The sequence below is a fragment of the Macrotis lagotis genome, chromosome 1 (genome assembly GCF_037893015.1).
Source record: "Macrotis lagotis isolate mMagLag1 chromosome 1, bilby.v1.9.chrom.fasta, whole genome shotgun sequence".
Taxonomy (NCBI): domain Eukaryota; kingdom Metazoa; phylum Chordata; class Mammalia; order Peramelemorphia; family Peramelidae; genus Macrotis; species Macrotis lagotis.
Window position 1 is genome coordinate 725937813 of NC_133658.1, and position 20646 is coordinate 725958458.

The 20646-nt window shown below is 32.4% G+C and overlaps 1 protein-coding gene across 10 annotated transcripts in view; it reads right to left on the reverse strand.

Moving 5' to 3' along the window:
* The window catches only part of PDS5B (PDS5 cohesin associated factor B), a 249318-nt gene that overhangs the window by 142030 nt on the left and 86642 nt on the right, over positions 1-20646 (reverse strand). For all 10 annotated transcript variants that reach the window (XM_074216065.1, XM_074216066.1, XM_074216063.1 and 7 more), the window contains 4 exons: positions 14661-14801; positions 11022-11137; positions 7724-7818; positions 43-188 (listed from right to left, as the gene is read on the reverse strand). In XM_074216065.1, the coding sequence (XP_074072166.1) occupies positions 43-188; positions 7724-7818; positions 11022-11137; positions 14661-14801 (498 nt within the window). The remainder of the gene's footprint in view (positions 1-42; positions 189-7723; positions 7819-11021; positions 11138-14660; positions 14802-20646) is intronic.

Below are 20646 nucleotides of genomic sequence, written 5' to 3' on the forward strand. Positions count from 1 at the left end.
TGTAGCAGCTCAAACTACAAATTATCACTCATGACTACTTACCCGTTTGTCTAATGTTCGCTCTCGCACAAAATTAAGTAAGTGATCATTAACAAGTAGAATATCTTTTTTAGCTGCTGTAACTATAGATACAATAACATCATGTCTAATAGCTTCTTCAGGATCATGTGATCTCACTTTAAGATATTCTGAAAGAAAAAATTTCCATAATGAGAATTAATATTTTTGTAGTTTAAACTAATTAAAGAAATCATATACATAATTAAAAACATGCCTCAAAAAGAAAAAGAATTCGCTAAATTTAACAAACACTATCAAAAGAATTTGAAAGAATTGTTTATTTATATTAGTTTAATGAAGATGGATAGTATTTTTTTAAGCCATTATTTTTTGACTTCTGCTATTACTTATCAAAATAAATTTCTTTTATATAATTTTTTTGGTAGGAGAATTAGAATGAATTATAAATGTTAAAATAAATTTGCTCTTTCAGAGAAGGATAAGAATGTTTACTTTATGATCCCTTAAATTATATAAAGTTGTGTGAAAGGAATTGATATTTAGGAGAAGATAGTTAATTCTGAAGAACTAAAGAACTTCATTTGACAAATGAACGAGATAAGGATAGATGCAAAGATTCAGCAAATGTGAACTGATATGACTGACACAAAGATAGCAGATGAAAAATTCATAGTGATATTCTGAGCATATGAAATGACTATACTCATAGCTGCTGCAAATAATTTGCAATATAGTCAACAAAAATTTTGAACCCCATTCATTAGTAGCTCCCTCAAGTCCTCAAGTCCTCTCTTCTAGGCCTCAAAAGTTCTCAGGATGACTCACTCCCTCTTCTGTTTTCTCTTAAGCATAATAGGTTTTTTCCTAGGGCTAATCCCTCTAAATATATCCTTAAATCCAAAGCCAAGTCTTCTTGACTTTCCTCAAGCCATCATTTCCTTTCAGTAGTCTCTTCATTGCCAGTAATGCCTTCCCATTTATTCTCCCCGATCTTAAAAACCCTTTCTTTTAGTTCTTCAAACCATTAAACTTAATTTCAATAGTCTTTATGGCCACACTTCTTTATAAAGTTTAGATCATATGCTTCCACATTTTCACAAGCCACTCAAAGCAACAATTCCTTGTAACTGAGCTCTGACTTATCCAACTGAACTATCACTTCTTCTGAACTTTACTCATTCTGTCTTTTCCTTCTGCTTTTTCCCAATAATTCCTAGAGTTGAAATGCCCTGTTTTCCAATACCAAGATCAACTGTTAAAAAGCAAAATTGTCAGTTTTGCTTAATTAGGACAATAAATAAATCAAGCCCATCTTACCCATTTCTAAAACACTATGTGACCCATAGAATAGTCCTAAATTATCACTATCCTGATCTTTCTAGCTTAATTTAACCTTAAATATTTTTGAGCTTGGATATAAATTAAAATCGGATACTTACAGACTAATCATGATATGTATGAACAATGTATAAAAAATACTACCATGTATAAATTTGATTGTGGAGAATAAACGATGTTAATTTAATGGGGGGGTATGGTTAGCTCATTTAAATCACCAATATAAGAAATAAACAGTAGAATAAGAAGTAAATGTTTTTGTAATAAGATTAATGAATAGACTTTAAGAACCATTTCATCTAAGAAATTTCTAGAGAAGTTTAAAAATACAAATTAGGTTAATAGGTCTCTCAATACAAAAAAGCACCAGAGAATGAAACTAAGGTTTTAAAAAAGTAGAATTCATGAAAGGCAGAAATCTATATCAGGAGAGGGGCAACTACTGAGTTTTTAAGCTTTTAGGCTTTAAAATCTTAATTCACTGAAGGGATAGAAAAATAGATAAATTTGGGTCAAGAGATATAATAGAAAAAAGTAGAGAACTGTCCTTGAAAACAATTAATTACAGGCTCAATTAAGAATGAGATTTAAAAAAAAGTAGGAATTCTAAATTTTAATAGATATACAAAAGAAAAAGAAAAAAAACTAGAAATACCAGAAAATATAAGATACCAAAAGATTAAACAGAAAGGATTTTATTATTTCTCACGAAAAATTAAGGAATAAGGGGGCAGCTAGGTGGCGCAGTGGATAGAGCACCAGTGCTGGAGTCAGGAGTACCTGAGTTCAAATTCAGCCTCAGTCAATTAATAATTACCTAGCTATGGGCAAGCCACTTAACCCCATTTGCCTTGCAAAAGAAAAAAAAAAAAAAAGAAAGAAAAATTAAGGAACAATAATCATGGTATAGACTATGGAAAGAGATTTTTTAAAGGAGTAACAAAAGTATTAAGGTAGGAAAATCCTTGTCCTTTCAAATCTGTAAAACTGTAACACAAAAATGATCAAAAGACAATCTAGCTAAAGATTCTAAAGAAATTTTACATTATTCAGATCACTGGAATTCTAAAACTTACTGCTCTCATTCAGTCAGCCATGAAAATGTACATAATGCAACTACTTGGAAGATCAATGGCAGGGAGACAGCTCTGCCATTTACTACATGAGTGATTTTGCTCAAGTTCTTTAACTTATCTAGCCTCAGTTTCCTCATCTGTAAAGTTAAAGGGTTATATTAAATAATTTCTAAGACCCTCTCAGGTCTTAAGTCTACAAGTCCATAAACTGACTTTAACACTGAAATATGAAGTAAAGACATCAAAATAATTATAGCATTATTAAATGACAGATGGAAGAATGTTAGGATCTATCAACAAAATAAAAATTATTCATTAAATAATTACCAGTAGTTAACTTATCCATAGTAAACACTTTTTATCAGGGTCTTGCTGACTGAGAAAATGTCCCTATTTCAAAAATCTATAATTTGACCAACATCTTCCTCCACTGATGCTGATCTTTTGTATTATCTTTCAGAGTTGCTATGTTTGAAAAATTGGCCAACCTGCACCTAAATGTTCATGAACAAAATCAGTCTCGTCACTAAACTTATACTCAACACCCTTCCAGCTTGGAAGGACCTTTCAGATATTATGTTCCCATGATATTGCCTTATAGTACAAAGGCTATCTCTCATACAAACAAGGAACTGGATAGGGCCTTGGTAAAAGGGTGAAACATCTTTAAAAGTTTTCTGTTAGGATGTGTGTGTGTGTGTGTGTGTGTGTGTGTGTGTGTGTGTGTGTGTGTGTGTGTTGGGTGTCTGTAGTCTCTGGATGTGTGTCTGTAACTTATATATCTTATATCTATACATACAAAATGCACAGGGAATGTGTATAACACAACACACTAAAATGTGAAGGGGAAAACTCAAAAAACTGGGGTAGCATATGACTTGAAATTTATGGAAACTAGAATTTCTAAACAGGGAAAAAAGAAGAGGGAATATATTTCAAGAGAAGCAGGATGATAGATTAAAAAAACAAGGAGGCAGAAAGTGGAATGCTGAATTCAGGGAATAAAAAAGATTAATTTGAGCTACTAAAATTTCTTGACCTTAGAGAATAACATGGTCAAGCTGTCCTTTAAAACGACAATGAGGATCAGTGTAGAGGAGATAGTAGACTATGAGCAGGGTTTCCTACTAGAAGACTACTGCAATGCTTCAAGCAAGAAGCACTGCAGAGCTAAACTAAAGTGAAGGCTGTGTCAGTGTGGTGAAAAGGGGACAGCTCAAAGAGATGTTGTAGATGTACAACTAATTAGATTTAGCAGATACAAAGCAAAGGAGACATTACCAGAGTTAAGGTTGAAAATCTTAGATGGCTAGAAAAAATGGGAGGTTCAAGAAAAGGGAGAGAATAGAGAATATATTCTGTTTTGTTTTTTTTAGGTGTTTTGCAAGGCAAATAGGGTTAAGAGGCTTGCCCAAGGCCACACAGCTAGGTAATCATTAAGTGTCTAAGACCGCATTTGAACCCAGGTACTCCTCACTCCAAGGCCAGTGCTTTATCCACTACGCCACCTAGCCGCCCTATATTGTTTTGAATACAATAATGATAATTTATAGAAAAATTTCAAGTTTGCAATGTGCTTTACAAAATATTATCTTTTTTTATTCTCACAACCACCCTAGGAGTAGATGCTATTATTATCTCCATTTTACAAGTGAGCAAATGAGGCAGACACAAGTTAAGTGACTTGCTCAGGGTTTAATAGGTGCCTAAATCTGGAAGCAAACTCCTGGCCTAGAATTCTATTGCCTGTCCAATTCAGCTGCTATAAAGCTTGAGACATCCAGCTTACTGTTTTGTTTCAACGCTTTTCAATGGTGTCTTCATTATACCATTTGGGGTTTTCTTGGTTTTTTTTGGTTTGGGTTTTTTTTTTAAGGTTTTTGCAAAGCAATGGGGTTAAGTGGCTTGCCCAAGACCACACAGCTAGGTAATTATCAAGTGTCTGAGACCAGATTTGAACCCAAGTATTCCTGACTCCAGGGCTGGTGCTTTATCCACTGTCCCACCTAACCACCCCTGGGGTTTTCTTGACAAGGAAAACAGGGTTAAATAACTTGCCCAGGATCACACAGATAGTTGTCTTGAGGTCACATCTGAACCCAGGAAGATGAGTCTTCCTGTCTCTAGAACTGGCACTCTATCCATCGAGCTGTCCCCAAGACATCCAATAAGAGATAAGGAAAAGGGAACTGGTGATACAGGGCTGAGGTATGAGAAGAGAAACTAGGACTATTATTTGTATTGTTACTTGTAAAGAATCCATTTAACTATGCAAAGTGGATGATAAAATCAATAAGAGGAGTAGAGAGCAAAGAAAAAAGATAAGAGCCTGGGATGGGAACTGAGGGGACACTGATGGTTAGGAAGTAGGATATGGATAATGTAGTGGCTTTGGGGAAGATCAAATTGAGAAATATAAGAAGAGATCTAAAATGAAGAGAAGTTTCTTAACAATAGACTATAGGGGGCGGTTAGGTGACAAAGCGGATAGAGCACCAGCCCTGGACGGAGTACCTGAGTTCAAATCTGGCCTCAGATACTTAATAATTACTTAGCTGTGTGGTCCTGGGCAAGCCACTTAACCCTATTGCCTTTGGAAAAAAACCCAATAGACTATAGGATCCAGGACAGAGAATAAAAAAAAAATGGAAAAACTAAAATGAGTTAAGAGAGAAAAGTACAAGTTTTCCAGACAAAGACCAAGATGTGACATTTTTATTGTGGCTCCCACCCTCAAAAATCCTTTGATGGTAGAGGGTGTTATCAGCTGGTTCTCTTCTTAAGCATCAAGAAGAATAAGAAATTAGGCCAGGTATTAGATGCCCTATTTCTAGTTGAGAAGTCCCGATAACAAGAAATCTGTTTTTGAGCTGTAGACTTGTTTCTCTCGCTCTAGACTGATTTCAACAAGTGAGGGTGTGAAATGGAGAAAGCAGGAAAGGAAGAAAAGGTCTCTCAATTAGTCCTTAAGCAGAGCTGGGACTCCAATCAATAACAATACCTAAGTTTTCTACACCTAGCTACATTTAAGACATGTTTAATATTCTTTGACTCAAGAATAACACACTGTTCCTTTATCTTCTGGGACTACCTGATTTTGTTTACTTCTGAATTCAAATACATTGTAATCCTAGCACATAAAGTGAAAAATGGAAACTGCCAGACATCCCCATGATGAGAAAGTACACTCTCACACTTGACAAAAGTAATTTCATTTGTCAAGGTTCAACTCAAATACTCAATATTCCTGGAAATATAGTAATTTCTGTATATGGTGTTTGGATCCAGTAGAACATAAGCACTAGCCCCTGAGGCAAAAGACTATTTTGCTTTTACATTTATTATCTAAATGCCTAGTATTGTACACTGTATAGAGAAATAAATAAATGTATAAGGTATAATAGATGACTGGTCAGTCAATAAATATTTACTAAGTGCTTACTATGTACCAGGCACTGTGAAAATACAAAGAAACATAAAAACATTTTCTCTTCCTTAAGGAGCTCACATTGTAATGGGAAAACACTATATAAATAACTATGACATTATAAAGAGATAAATGGAGTAGATGAAAGGTAATCTTAGAAGAAAGTCCTATTGGATGGGGTCGGGAGGGAAGATGGAAAAAGGTCTCCTGCAGAAGGTAGGATTTAGGCACTCCTCAACACCAACAAAATCTGCAAAGCCTTAGAATGATATCCCTTGGGCCCTCACAGGGTGTATACCACATAGCACAGGACCAAAAGTAGCTACCATGGAAGCATTTAAGGGCTATTAAATTCATAGATAATTAATAACAGATATTATCTACAGTGGGTTTTTTTAAGTTTTTGCTAGGCAATGGGGTTAAGTGGCTTGCCCAAGGCCACACAGCTAGGTCATTATTAAGTATCTGAGACTGGATCTGAACCCAGGTACTCCTGACTCCAGAGCCGGTGCTTTATCCACTGCGCCAGCTAGCCGCCCTACATAGTGTTTTAAAGTTTACTAAATGTTTTACATAAAGAATCAAAGATTAAAGGCTATTCCCACAAAGTACATTTTCTGCAGTTTTCTTGTTTTGATATCCGCTCAAATTACTTTATATTTATTTATCTGTATACAAGCTATATCTAGGACCTGACCCAACTACAACAAAAGTTCTTTGAGAAAAGAGACAATTTCCTTTCTGTCCCTAAATTTTCAGCAACTACAAAATTGCTTTGCATACATGAGGCATCAAATAAATTTTTGAAAAATTCATTTAAAGTTATATGCTCAAAGTCATATAATCATTAAATGGCAGTGAAAGTCAGTTTTAAATATTCTGAAGTCAACTATGAAGTTTCCTTATCTCTAATAATGCTAGTTTTCAAAGATATTAATCAAACACTGACATTAAGTACCACAAAGAATAAGCAGATACAAAGAAGAAAAATAACCAAAAATAGAAATGTAAGAAAAATAACTTAAAGTGTCTCATGAAGACTAAAAACATTCTAATTACTTTCATTAATTTAAAAGCATTCTTACTAAGAAGTGATAAACTAAATGCAAAGATACCTTAAACATTTATCTTTAGCTATATTTGAACATTATGATCTTTAATTTCAACTTCCCTAAATTTCCTAAAGGACTTTCTATTAAGTTTGATCACCGTAATGAAGTTTACATAAAAAATCACAATGATAAAGTATACATATACCAAGTTCTGAATTTCTGTATTCCCTTAAAGATGTCAGGATCTACAATTCTTTATCTTTAAACATGGCTCTCATTTCATAAAGGAAAACTCTCTTGGAATAATCAACAATTCAGTGTTAAATCTACTTAACGCCCCAGAAGTACTAAATCCCCTAGAGATTTTCAGATTTCCCCTAAGATTTCTAGTATGGTTAGATGTCTTCAATATCATATTATACAGTTATACATTTTAGGATGCTAAGAAGCTAGGTGGTGCCAGAAGACTGAGTGCTAGGTCTACTGTCAGGAAGTTTAAATCTGGCCACACACTCTTATTAGTTTATGTGACCCTGGGCAAATCACTTTAACTCTGTTAGCTTCAAATTCCTCATTTGTAAAATGAATTGGAGAAGGAAATAGCAAGCTACTCCTGTATCTTTAAGAAAATTCCAAATGGGCTAATGAAGAATCAGACACAACTGAAAATGACTCAACAACTTCATCAAGGATTAATTAATGAGGTTATCAGTAGAGAAGAAAAGGCAGTTTACCTATTGAAAGTTTCCAATACAAGATAATACACAATCAATTCTTAAAACAATTTCTTTTAAAAAATTCCTTAGTACCTGTCAAATCCTTTGCCAAATCAGGATGGTTCATAAGGCAATGGCTAGCAAATTTCACACATTCAAGCCGTATAGGTACGTGAATATCATTAAACCTATTTAAAATTTAAAAAGAAAAAGCATTATGTTTAAATAAAATTGCAAAATTAATGTGAATTCAACTCTTACTCCAAAGTTATACATTTATTTCATTTAAGAAATGACATTTTGGGGGCAGCTACATGGCACAATGGATAGAGCCCTGGCCCTGGAGTCAGAAGGATCTGAGTTCAAATTCAGACTCATATTTAATAATTAACTGCCTAGCTGTGTGACCTTGGGCAAGTAACTTAACCCCATTGCCTTAAATAAAAATAAAAATATATGCCTTAAAATAAATGACATTTTTATAAGATAACTGGATTAGAACCACAAGTTTCCATTTTCATGTACCACAAAACACTATAACTCTAAAATGTCAATTACAAAAAACCGTTAGAAGACTCTAAGTTAAAAAAATTATATAAAATTGGTTTTCCTTAAAAAACAGAGAGATAAAAGGAATATAGCAGGCACAGTGCAGTAGAAAAAAACCCCAAAAATTTAAGAATTAGTTTTCAGTTTCATTTCTGTAAACTTTATTAGGTGCTAGTTTCAAGTCCCTTGAAGTCTCTAAGCTTGTTTCCTTAACCAAAATATTTTAAAACTATCAAGTCATTTCATAAATGGATAGTATCATTAATCCAGTTTAATATTAATACCTACTACTCTAATACAATTTTTAAAATATCAAAAAATTTTTCATATTTCATCATTAAGAATTTCAAAGATCTTAAACTTGAGAGATAATTCCTGAAACTTTTTTTCCTAATATTTCTTCTATTTTCTTTTTTCTGGGGTGTTGGGGAGTAGTGGGGGATGGGCATGGTTCAAATAACTGATTTCATCAGAAGAATGAACTACTAGTATGGAAATTCTACTGGTGAATTATCAGTGCAATTCATTAACATTCTTAAAGCATGGGGGTACTCAGCAGTTAAGCAAGTAGGCAATATTCACATAGAACACATGAAATTAGTTTTTCCTAACTTCAAGGCTATTTATAAGACACTTTACCTCTAAACATTTCATATATGCAGGTAGGAAAATAAAAGTCAAAGCTAAACTGTTGAGTGTTATCTATAAATAAAGAAAAAAATGTTCAAACCAAACGTCAAATTTAATTATAGATATTTATTTACCAAATGATTTGATTTATGGGATTCAGCAAACAATAGGAGTCCCAAATTTGAACTTGAGGCCACAACCCCAAACAAGTTTTAATAAGTAAAGCTTAGGTTAATAAATGAAACTTGATGCTAAATTCCTCAACACCTTATAATTCCAGATTTAAGAGAATAAAAATGTCACATATCACAAGTTAATGTAGTAAAATAGTCATAAAATATCTAATTATCAGTTGTACATAATTATACACTTAATTTACTAATAAGAGCATCTTAAAGAATAAATTGACACATTTTCTAAGCATAAGCATTAAAAGTTAATATAAATTGATACAATTATAAACAAATGATTTAGTTTCAAAATATAAACTAAAATGTTTTAAATTTTAATTTATTTTACATAAACCACTAAATTTTGAGTATAGGATCAAGGAATTTATAAACACTGAGTTTAATACTTTTATAGAAGGAAACAAATATATCTGAACACTGGAGATTTCCTCAAATTCACACAGTTAGAAGGCAGGTACTTCAACCAAATGCAAAATATTTTATAATGCAAACTTATTTTTTAATAACCAAATTCATAAGTCAAATTTTAAAACTAAGAAAATAGATAATGACTCAAATTAAAATGGAAGGAACCATTCAGTTCAAAAATCTATACTGTGAACACTAAACTACACATATAGTTTATCATCAAAATGTTCACTTAGATAATAAATGGCTGCAATAAAAAGTCCTGAACATTTTTGACAAATATTTCAGTAAAATATAAATATATATTTAATATTCAAGCTTTAAATTTTAAACATCATATAATTCTTAACAAGTAACAATGTATTCTAAAATCAAGAAATTGACAATGTCCATGTGTAAATTATTCACAAATGCTCTGAAACTGAGTTACCTTCACTCTTAAAATCCAATTAATACTGCTGATCTGAGCTAGTATTTATTCTTACTGCATTCCAATTCACGATTATTTATTGTTTTGTATTAAAGGTCCTTTTTCATTTCAATTAGCCTAGGTAATCAAATGAACTAAGAAATTTCCAAAAAGAGGTTAACAAATAAATAACATGGTAATATGGATTAATGCAATGAAATACAATTCAATTAAGATAGAAACACAAGAAATATAGACTCTTAAACAACCCAAAGTAGAAAAAACAGAACCAAAAGAATGGGTAGATACACTAGGTCGAAAATCTAACAGAATGAGCAAACAAAGAATCTAGAGATTTGGAGAGAATAAATGAAAAAGTGCAATATTATACATTAAAATTAATTTGCAATTCAAATTGAACTTCTTGTACTTGTATCATTTGTACTACATTATTATTATTATTATTATTATTATTATTATTATTAAAGTTAACTAAAGATTAGCTTAATTTACTATTCAATTTTAGAAGGCTTTATTCGACTTTTAAAAAATCTTGGTAACAAACCATAACATTTTGCTTTCATGTTAATAACCAAAATGTGAAAAGTTGGCAATAATTTTGATGTACAAACTATGAGTTCTAAAGAGTTTGAGATCTGTGAGCTTAGGAAATTATATGTAATGGATGGGGAAACTAGGGCACAGATATATATACATACATACACACACACACACACACACACACAAAAATGAGTTTCTATATTTACAGTTACAATTCATAGTAATACTGTAATAACATTTAATTACCAGTATACTTAGTTTCCAAATCAAGTACTATATTTTACTATATTTCACCATCATCTCTAATCAAGGAATTGCAATATATCAAAATGACACATTCAATACAGGAATGTAAGTTTTATATGTGTAGCTTTTAAGTGTGAAGGGAAAAATCCTTAAATTGTGTCATCTTAGAAGTTGGCAAAAATGTTTACCAAAGAAGTCAAATTAAAGGACAGGGATCTGGGGGGAGCTGGCTATATTGGCTCTTAAAAATTATACATGATATAGTAACTATCATTATTTGTGTCATAGTGCATAAAAAGAATTTTGTCCTTAATATGAATTGGAAAGATGAATTGAAAGAAATGTCAGCATACTTCAATATTTTCCCATATGGAAAGGGAAATAAAACAGTACATACCTTCCCAAGTAGCACTGCCAAAGTGGTTTATTTTGAGATGCCAATTCTGAGTCCTTTGCCCCAAACATTTTTGCTAGTAATTTAACAACTTGTAGGCGTTCTTCATTGTCATTGCTCTGAAAAATAACGTGTCAAAAATATGTGGTCTTTTGCTACACAATAAAATGGGATAAAGAATCTAAATTTACCTGAAAATGAAGAACTATATATACTTTTCTACCATATTTAAGTCATTTAATATATTTCATTTTAAATGTGACTACTGAATATATAATCAAGAAATTACATATATAATATGTCCCATAAGAATAATCAACAATCCTGGATTTAGATGATCACAGAATTTCTGGGATATTCAAAAACAATTCTGAGGCAAAATTAACTTAATTAAAAGAACTTAAGTAGCTGCCACACTGCATTACCTTAGGGAGATTACAAGTAGTATATATATAATTTTTTTAAAAAGAGACCAAAGTTACAATTTCAAGAATATTCTGTTTTATGAAATGCAATTTCATTAAACACTTCAACTTTTTATTTCAATATAATTCTATTACTTGCCAAATAGTTTATAATATTTTAACACAAAATTATTAACAGATTAAAACATTACAAACAATAAATTCACTTAAAAGGATTAAAAAGTAATCACAAAATAATCAATTTTATTTTTATTGAAAATAGTTAAGCTTTTTTTAAAAAATTCAGAATGATGTAATTTTCAATTATATTTAGATATAGTCCCAACAATACTCCCTTTAATATCAATTTCAACAGAATATATAAAAAGCACAGTTATTGTTATTTTGGATTACAGTAATAAATAAAATAGCTCCCTTAAAACTGCTATCTTCTAATTCTACACAAACTTTTTGCCAAGGATTTTCAATTAACAGAATATTTCTCCCAAACATATCCATATAAGTCTCACAGAGGTTCCTATTTTTCCCCAAAATTAAATACATTACTTTCCCAAGTGGTTTCAAGCAACATTAAAAAGTATCTACTCAAATTAAGAGAGAAGCCCAGTGGAATCTGATCCTGGTTCATCCAGACATTCCCCTGAGTTACCTGGTAAAATTCACTTCACCTTAATGGATTTACAAAAGTGAGATTGCAAAATGTGATTTGTAAAATAACAGTTGATCAACATTAACTATCTTTCAAGATCTAAGACTACAATTCTATTATCATTACAAAAGATCTCCATATCAGTATTTGAAAGTAGGATTATTTGATTTTCACATTTGTAGTTATAGACTTTTTTTTTGGCAAGGCAATGGGTGACCTGCCCAAGGTCACACAGTTAAGTGTCTGAGGCTGGATTTAAACTTAGGTCTAGGGCTGGAGCTCTATCCACTGTGCCACTTAGTTGCCCCTATGTTATTATGGACTTTTATCACAAAACAGATAAAGCAGATCCTACTTTCATCATAATCTGGCAGTTCCCAAGGGAAAAGAACGGGATCTTTGCCATCATCATGCTCCTCCTCATGGTGGGTGGGGTTGGGTCTTTTTCCCCATCTTTGCCTCATAGTTCCTCCTCCTATATCATGCCCTTTTCCTGGTTTCCCCCTTTGTCCTGCTATTATAAAAATGTAAATTTCTGCAAAGACTGAACTCTTTGTTCCATCAATGCATGTCCATTCCTCCTGCAATAAATCTGGTTTTCACCTAAGTTTCCTGAAGTTGTGATTTCCTGTTGTCAACTTGCAAGTGAAGTAGATTTAAGTGAGGCAGGGCTGTGCAAAGTCATCAACCTCATTCTTTTTTCCAAAGCTCAGCGAGACCTGGGTCAAGAGAACTGGTGAGGATGTAATGGGAAATCTTGGTCTTTTTAAGTTAAGGTCTTTCCTAGGTCTTTTTGTCAGAGGCATTCTATTAAGTCATTAAAAGAATTGAGGGAAAAGAAAGCTTACTTTGCTTCCTCAAAAGAATCAATCTGGGAGGAGAAGACCCTCAGAGTTTCTGGTTAGAACAGAAATAATTATATTTACACTCACCCTGAGTCACCAAAACCCAAACAATGAGCAAGTGAGGTTTGGGCTGCTTCATCATCTAAAGCCAGGTTGGTGGTAGTGTGGTGTAGCCCTAGATCTAGAGTCTGGAAGACCTTGCTTCAAATCCTGACCATGGTCCACAACAAATTTGTGTTATATAAGTTCAACTGATCATTGTTGTACATTGATTCTTTATTCTAGAGACTGATTCTCAAGATAAGGAAGTTTGTTTTGCATGTGACTTATTCCATTCCTGATATTATCCTCTTTCTTAAGCTTCCCCAGTTAGTGGTTTCCTTGTTAAATCTGTTATTATTTCCACACTAAATTGGGTGTTGAATGTTTCTGTGTCTATTTCAAATGAGTGATATTCATATAACCTCTTACACTAACCTTTTCTCCTTGTTTATATACTCTTCCCTTACACCCCAATTATAAGAAAACATAACTCCTTACAATTGCTCAAAAAAATATACCTTTTAATATGTTACTCTGTTTCAAAAGTGCTCTTCTACAGTAAAAGTCAAGTTTTCCCTGATGGATATGTACCTTTGCAGGGTAAAATATTCTTCTCATGTATAATCAAAGATGCCAGATCTTTTGCAATCCTATCTGGGGTTCCTTGATACTTGAGCTATTTCTTTCTGGATGCTTTCAGGATTTCTCTTTAACATGGAAACTCTGAAGTAGGGCTATGGGTTTCTTGACACTTTTCTTTTGTAGATTTCTTTTAAAAAGTGATTCAGTAGATAGTTTCTGTCTTTGGTCCACCGCTGTTTTTAATAGTTTTAGGCAGTTTTCACTAATAATTTATTGGAAAACTGTCCAATTTTTTGTTTGAGGGGTAAAGAAGGATATTTTAGTATTTGTGGAGCTGTGACTTAAATATTCTCTCCTTGGTCAATTTTCTAGATCTGTTGTTTGTATTAGACTTTTTATTTCTTTCAATTTTCTGACTTGGTCTCAATAATTCCTGCTTGTCTCAGAGTCACTGATTTGTTAGGTCTAGTCTAGTTTTCAGGAATTCATTTTTGGGTGAAGTTTACCACTTTGTAAGCTACTTTTCTCTTTTTTGTATTTTTGTCTACATTTTCCTAACTCATTTCTTAAGTCCTTCCATAACAACAAGGTATTGAAACTGTTCTCTCCAAGGCTGCTAGGGTGTATTTTATGAATAAATTCAATGACCTTTTTACAATTCTGGTCTTAATTAATCTCCCTTTAGCATTCAATACTGTTGACCATTCTTTCCTCTCTCCCCTGTCCATAGAAAAAAGATAAGAAAGCATTAGCTTTCTTTCAATAGAGAGAGGTATTGAGGTACAAACTGTTGCAATCACTTCTAAATGCAGCTACTAAATGGATTTGCTTTTGCAAATTGTTTTTAACAAAGGATTCATAAATTGTTTTTTTTGATTTTTGTTTGGTTGAACTTTGGTGGGGAGGAGTAGTTATATGGAGAAATGGAAGTGATATTTGCTTTTTTTAAGTCATTTATCTAAAAAACTTTATGAGATATTTGTTTTAAGATTTGTCTAAAGAAAAAAATTTTGATATTAAGACATTATTTTTAAAATGTAAAAACACAAAAACTAAAAATACTGATTTATCTCAAATAGCATTTTTAGAACATAGTTACCTTTAGTTTAAATTCAAGCTGCGGTAAAACAGATAGCAACAAATGACTGTCGATATTGTAGAGTTCCAGTATTAAGTCAAAGACATGCTCTGACAGATCACTGATAGATGTCTTCCCAAGCATAAGAACCTGATTAAAGAACTTAAAAGAAAATAAAATGTGATCAGCATTACAAACACTTAAAAAAAAAATTTACATTTTCTCCTTATTTTATTACAAAATCATATTTTATTAATGCAAAGTTCCTAAGTACTTACTGGGTTTTCCAAGCACTTTTTGAACAAGGGTCTATAGATGACTAAGATTTTTTGCCAAGGCCTACATACAGATGTGGTCTTGCAGATATTTACATAAAATGTAGTATATGAAATATATGGATCCATTATTTATCAAAAAATCAATGTTACTTCTTTACTCATACTCTTCTATATGCTAAGAATCAAAAGATGCACTTTCCAATTAACTTGATATCTCTATTTGCCAATACTCAGGACATTCCAAAAACCTGGAATATCTTTCCACACACTTACCCTTTCAAACAAGTGAAATGTCATCTCAATTGGAAAATTTTCCCTGATACCATCTAAACTCACAAACTACTCTCTATCTTCTTTAAATAAGCTTTTTATATTGTTCTCTATTTTTTCAATGTATATGCCATCTCTCAAAAGAAAGTCTAAGAATTTTATTTCTTTAAAGAATTGAAGCAATTAAATTATAGATAAATTTCTCAGCTTCAAAAGACTAAAAAAGACTAAAAAAAATGACTAAAAAAAGAAGTTAAGTAATCCAGTCTTTCTCTGCAACAAAGATTTAAGAAGAATGTCAGATCTCATCAAGATTATTAAAAAAAAAACACTTTGCAGTCTCACTGTAGAGACCCAAATCAGACTCTGGAGTTAGTCAGTCCAGGAGGGGACTGATTCCACCTAAAGTTTGAAGCTCCTTAGTCTGAGCTGTTCCTCTGATTCTTCTTTTTTTTTTTAATTTAAGGTAATGGGGTTAAGTTACTTGCCCAAGGTCACACTGGTAGGCAATTAAGTGTCTGAGGCCACATTTGAACTCAGGTCCTCCTGACTCCAGGGCCAGTGCTCTACCCACTGCACCACCTAGCTGTCCCATCCCTCTGATTCTTGAAGGATATAGCTCCCAAAATAGAATACCATGACAGGACTATATATAATAGAGATTACCATCCAAGGCCTCAGAATTCCTTCTAAAACTACACAGTACTTGGCCTTAATACAAGATTCCAATTCAGGAAATAAGACCACAAGGATGAATAAAAAACAAACCACAAACTAAAGTCTTCTATGAAAAAAGCTATTATGAAACCAAAGATATACCAAAGACACAAACTCAAAAAAGAATATATCCAAAACATTAAAAAGCAAAATCTAAAAAACAACACCATGTAGTTTAAAGTACATCAGAATGTCTATAAAAGCAAGATTCTTAAAAAAACAATTTATAAATTAAATGAGAAGACCAGAGAGAGAAAAGAATTGGAAAAGAAATGATCTATGGAGGAGATAAATGGAAGGAGAATTAACAGCTTAGTATAAGAGTTACAAAATCTAAACTAACTAAACTAAACCTAAAACTAAACTAAATTAACACAACAGAGTCAGTTTCAATGTTTCAAAAATGCAAATTAGTTCCACACAACTGAAATAATTAGGAAGCATCATGAGCATATTCATATTTCAAATATACCTTTTTTTCCCCTACAGGAAACATTAAGAATGAAGAAAACTAGGGGCAGCTAAGTGGCGCAGTTGATAGAGCACCAGCCCTGGAGTCAGGAGTGCCTAAATTCAAATCCAATCTTAGATACTTAAATAATTACGTAGCTATGTGGCCTTGGGCAAGCCACTTAACCCCTTGCAAAAAAAAAAAAAAACCTTTTTAAAAAAACCTAAAAAAAAAAGAATGAAGAAAACTGAACCACTTCTCCATAATTCACAAACTTTAATCCCTTGGCCTCCCACTTTGACAAGTAAATTTTAGGTCTCTGACCAGATAAAGATATATTTTTTGTATATCTTTTATATTTTCCCCTTTATTTTCCAATTACATGCTAAGATAATTTTCAACATTCATCTCTTTGTAAACTTCTGAATTCCACATTTTCCCAACCCCCACTCCATGGCAGCAAACAATCTGATAAAGATTGTACAAATAAAACCAAGTGTAATATATTTCTCTATTAGTCAATCTGTGAAAGAAGAGAAAAATAACTAAGAGGGGAAACATGAGAAAGAAAAAACATAAAATAAGTTTTAAAAAGTGAACATAGTATGTTTTGCTCTACATTCAGAATCCATAGTTTTTTCCCTCTGGATGTGGATAGCATTTTAATTAACAGGTCTCTCAAGATTGTCTTTGATCACTGAACTGTTGAGAGTTCCATCGATCATAGTTGATCATCTCACAAGACTGCTATTAGTGTGTATAATGTTCTCCTGATTCTGCTCACTTCACTCAGCATCAGTTCATATAAGTCTTTCCAGGCTTTTCTGAAATCAGGCCACTCATGATTTCTTATAGAATAATAGTACACCATAATATTCGTGTATCATATAGCTTGTTCAGCCACCCCCCCCAATTGATGAGTATTCCTTCAATTTCCAATTCTTTGGAAAATTGCTATTAATATAAAAATTGTGCAATGGGTTCTTTCCCCTTACTTTATCATCTCTTTAGGATAGACTTAGTAGTGATATTGCTAGATATCAAAGAGTATGCACAGTTTTATTATCCTTTGGGTATAGTTCCAAATTGTTCTCCAAAAATGACTGGATCAGTTCACAACTCCATCAATAATCCATTAGTGTCCCAATTTTCCCACATCCTCTACAACAATCTGTGAGGTGGGTACCTCAAAGTTGTTTTAATATGTATTCCTCTAATCAACAATGCTCTGGAACATTTTTTTCCATATGATTATAGATAGTTTTAATTTCTTTCTCTGAAAACTCTGTTCATATCCTCTGCCTACTTATCAATTGGAGAATGACTTGTATTCTTAATACATTTTATTTAGTTCTCTATATATTTTAGAGATGAGTCCTTTATCAAAAAATACTAGTTATAAAAATAACTACCTAACTTCTGCATTCCTTCTAATCTTGGTTGCATTTGTTTTATTTGTGCAAAAACTTTAAAATTTAATGTAGCCAAAATTATCCCTTCATTATGTTCTCTATCTTTTCTTTGGTCATAAACTTCTCCCTATTCCACAGACTATTCCTTGTTCTTCTTCTCTTGGTATTTAAGATGCTAGTCTATGCCTAATTTTTGCCATACTATTTTCCAGTTTTCCAAACTTTTTTTGTCAAATGATGGGTTCTTATTCCAAATTACCTAAATTGTTTACTACTTTTCTTTTGTATCTAATCTATTCCAATGATTCACTTCTCTATTTCTTAGCCAGGACTAGACTGCTTCTTAATAATAGCATTTTAGATCTGGTATGGCTAGGCCAACTTGCTTTGCATTTTTCCCCCATTAATTCCTCTGTTATTCTTGACCTTTTGTTCCTCCAGATGAATTGTTACTATTTTTTCTAGCTCTGTAAAATAATTTTTTGGTTCTTTGATTGGTATGGCACTGAATAAGTAATTTAATTTGTGCAGAATTGATATTTTTATTATATTAGCTCAGATTAACAAGAGTAAGTGACATTTTTCTAATTGTTCAGGTCTAACTCTATTTGTGAAAAAAAGCATTTTGTATTTGTGTTCATATATACAATTTTTTTGTTTGTCTTGGGAGGTAAATTCTCAAATATTTTATGTTGTCTAATTACTTTAAATGGAATTCCTCTTTCTACCCGCTTGGTTTTGTTGGTAATTGTTAGAAATGCTGATGATTTATGTGGGTTTATTTTATATCCTGCTACTTTACGATAAAGTATTACTAGTTACTTCAAGTAGTTTAGTTGATTTTCTAGGGCTCTGTAAAATGTACCAACATATCAACTTCAAAGAGAGCTTTGTTTCTCATTACCTATTCTAATCCCCTCAATTTCTTTTTTTTATTGCTAAAGCTAACATTTCTAATACAATATTGTATACTAGTGGTGATAATGGGCACCCTAGTTTCACCCCTAATATTACAGGAAATGTCTCTAGTTTGACCCCTATACATATAATGCTTGCTGATGGTTTTAACAAATCATCATTTTAAGAAAAAAATCCACTTATTCCTCTACTCTAGTATTTTAAATAGGAACAGATACTATATTTTATTAAAGGCTTTTTTCACCATCTATTCAGACACTACTCACTTGATTTATGTTAGCTTTGCTATTGAATGGTTTCCTAATATTGAACCACCCTGAATACCTAATATAAACCCTACCTGATCCTAATATATTATCCTAGTGATAACTTGCTATAATCTCTTTGCTAAAACTTAAAAATTTTTCACATCAATATTCATTAGGGAGATTGATCTATAATTTTCTTTGTCAGCTTTGACTCTTACTGATTTAGGTAACACCATTATTGATGTCATAAGAACACCTATTTTTTCAAATAATTTTTATAGAATTGGAACCAATTGTTCTCTAAATCTTGGGTAGAATTCACTAGTAAAATCAATCTGGTCCTTGAGATTTTTTTCTTAGGGAATTCAATGCTGGCTTATTCAACTTCCTTTTCTGAAATAAGATAATTTAAGTACTTTATTTTTCTCTTCTGTCAATTGGTGAAATTTATATTTTTGTAAATATTCACCGATTTTACTTAGATTGTCAAATTCATAGACATACAGTTGGGCAAAATAGCTACACATTATTATTTCAATTTCACCCTTATTGGTGGTGATTTCACTCTATTTTTGATACTGTTAATTTGGTTTTCTTCTTTTCTTACAATCACTTTCAAAAGCAAATTTTAAGCCTCTAACAAGGTAGAATCTCCTATTTTTTTGCATATCTTCTAATGCTAAGAGAGGAGAAAAACCTGGTCTATACCATCCTTACTCCTACTCACATTCTCTTCTTTTCCCTTTCCTTTAGGCCATGGCCTCCCGGGAAGTTATTGTCTGCCTAAATTCTTTTTTCTTTCTTTCAGTTTTTGCAAGGCAATGAAGTTAAGTGGCTTGCCCAAGGCCACACAGCTAGGTAATTATTAAGTGTCTGAGACCAGATTTGAACTCAGGTACTGCCGACTCCAGGGTCAGTGCTCTATCCACTGTGACATCTAGCTGCCCCTGACTAAATTCTTGCTTGCAAAGTTGTCTAGGATATAGTCTGAGCAACAGTCCAAAGCCAATTACTGTAATATGTAAGCATTTTTAAACCAATTAAGATGTATAAAAATGTGCTGCCATTTTTATTAAGTCTTTGCTTTTTAAAAAAAAGTATTATTGACAAAGTTTTTGAGCTTTGTGTGCCAACCCCTTTTCCCCATGTACTCTGTGACTCTGAATAAGCACAATGTTTTCTGGGAATAAATGTCCAAGTACAGCAAAAAAAACTGTATTTGAAAATTAGAATTGCCTCCATTAGACAAAAAAAAAGTCAAAAGACTTATAAAAAAGAATTATTTTTTAAAACAAACAACTTATAGTTTGTCTTTTATGTAAATCCAGATTTTCCCACAAAGAAGTAGATTTCTACTTTATACCATCAAAATTATAAATACTGGGACAGCTAGGTGGCACAGTGGAAGGACCTGAGTTCAAATGTGACCTCAAACACTTAATAATTAGCTAGCTGTATAAGCATGGGCAAGTCACTTAACCCATTGCTTTGAAAAAGGAAAAAATTATAAATACTAACCACAAGACTACATGAAAATAAAGTTTGGATTTTTTTTTAAGGTTTTTGCAAGGCAATGGGTTTAAGTGGCTTGCCCAAGGCCACACAGCTAGGTAATTATTAAGTGTCTGGGGCCGGATTTGAACCCAGGTATCCTGACCCCAGGGCCGGTTGGTGCTCTATCTACTGCAACACCTAGCTGTCTCCTCCCCCCCC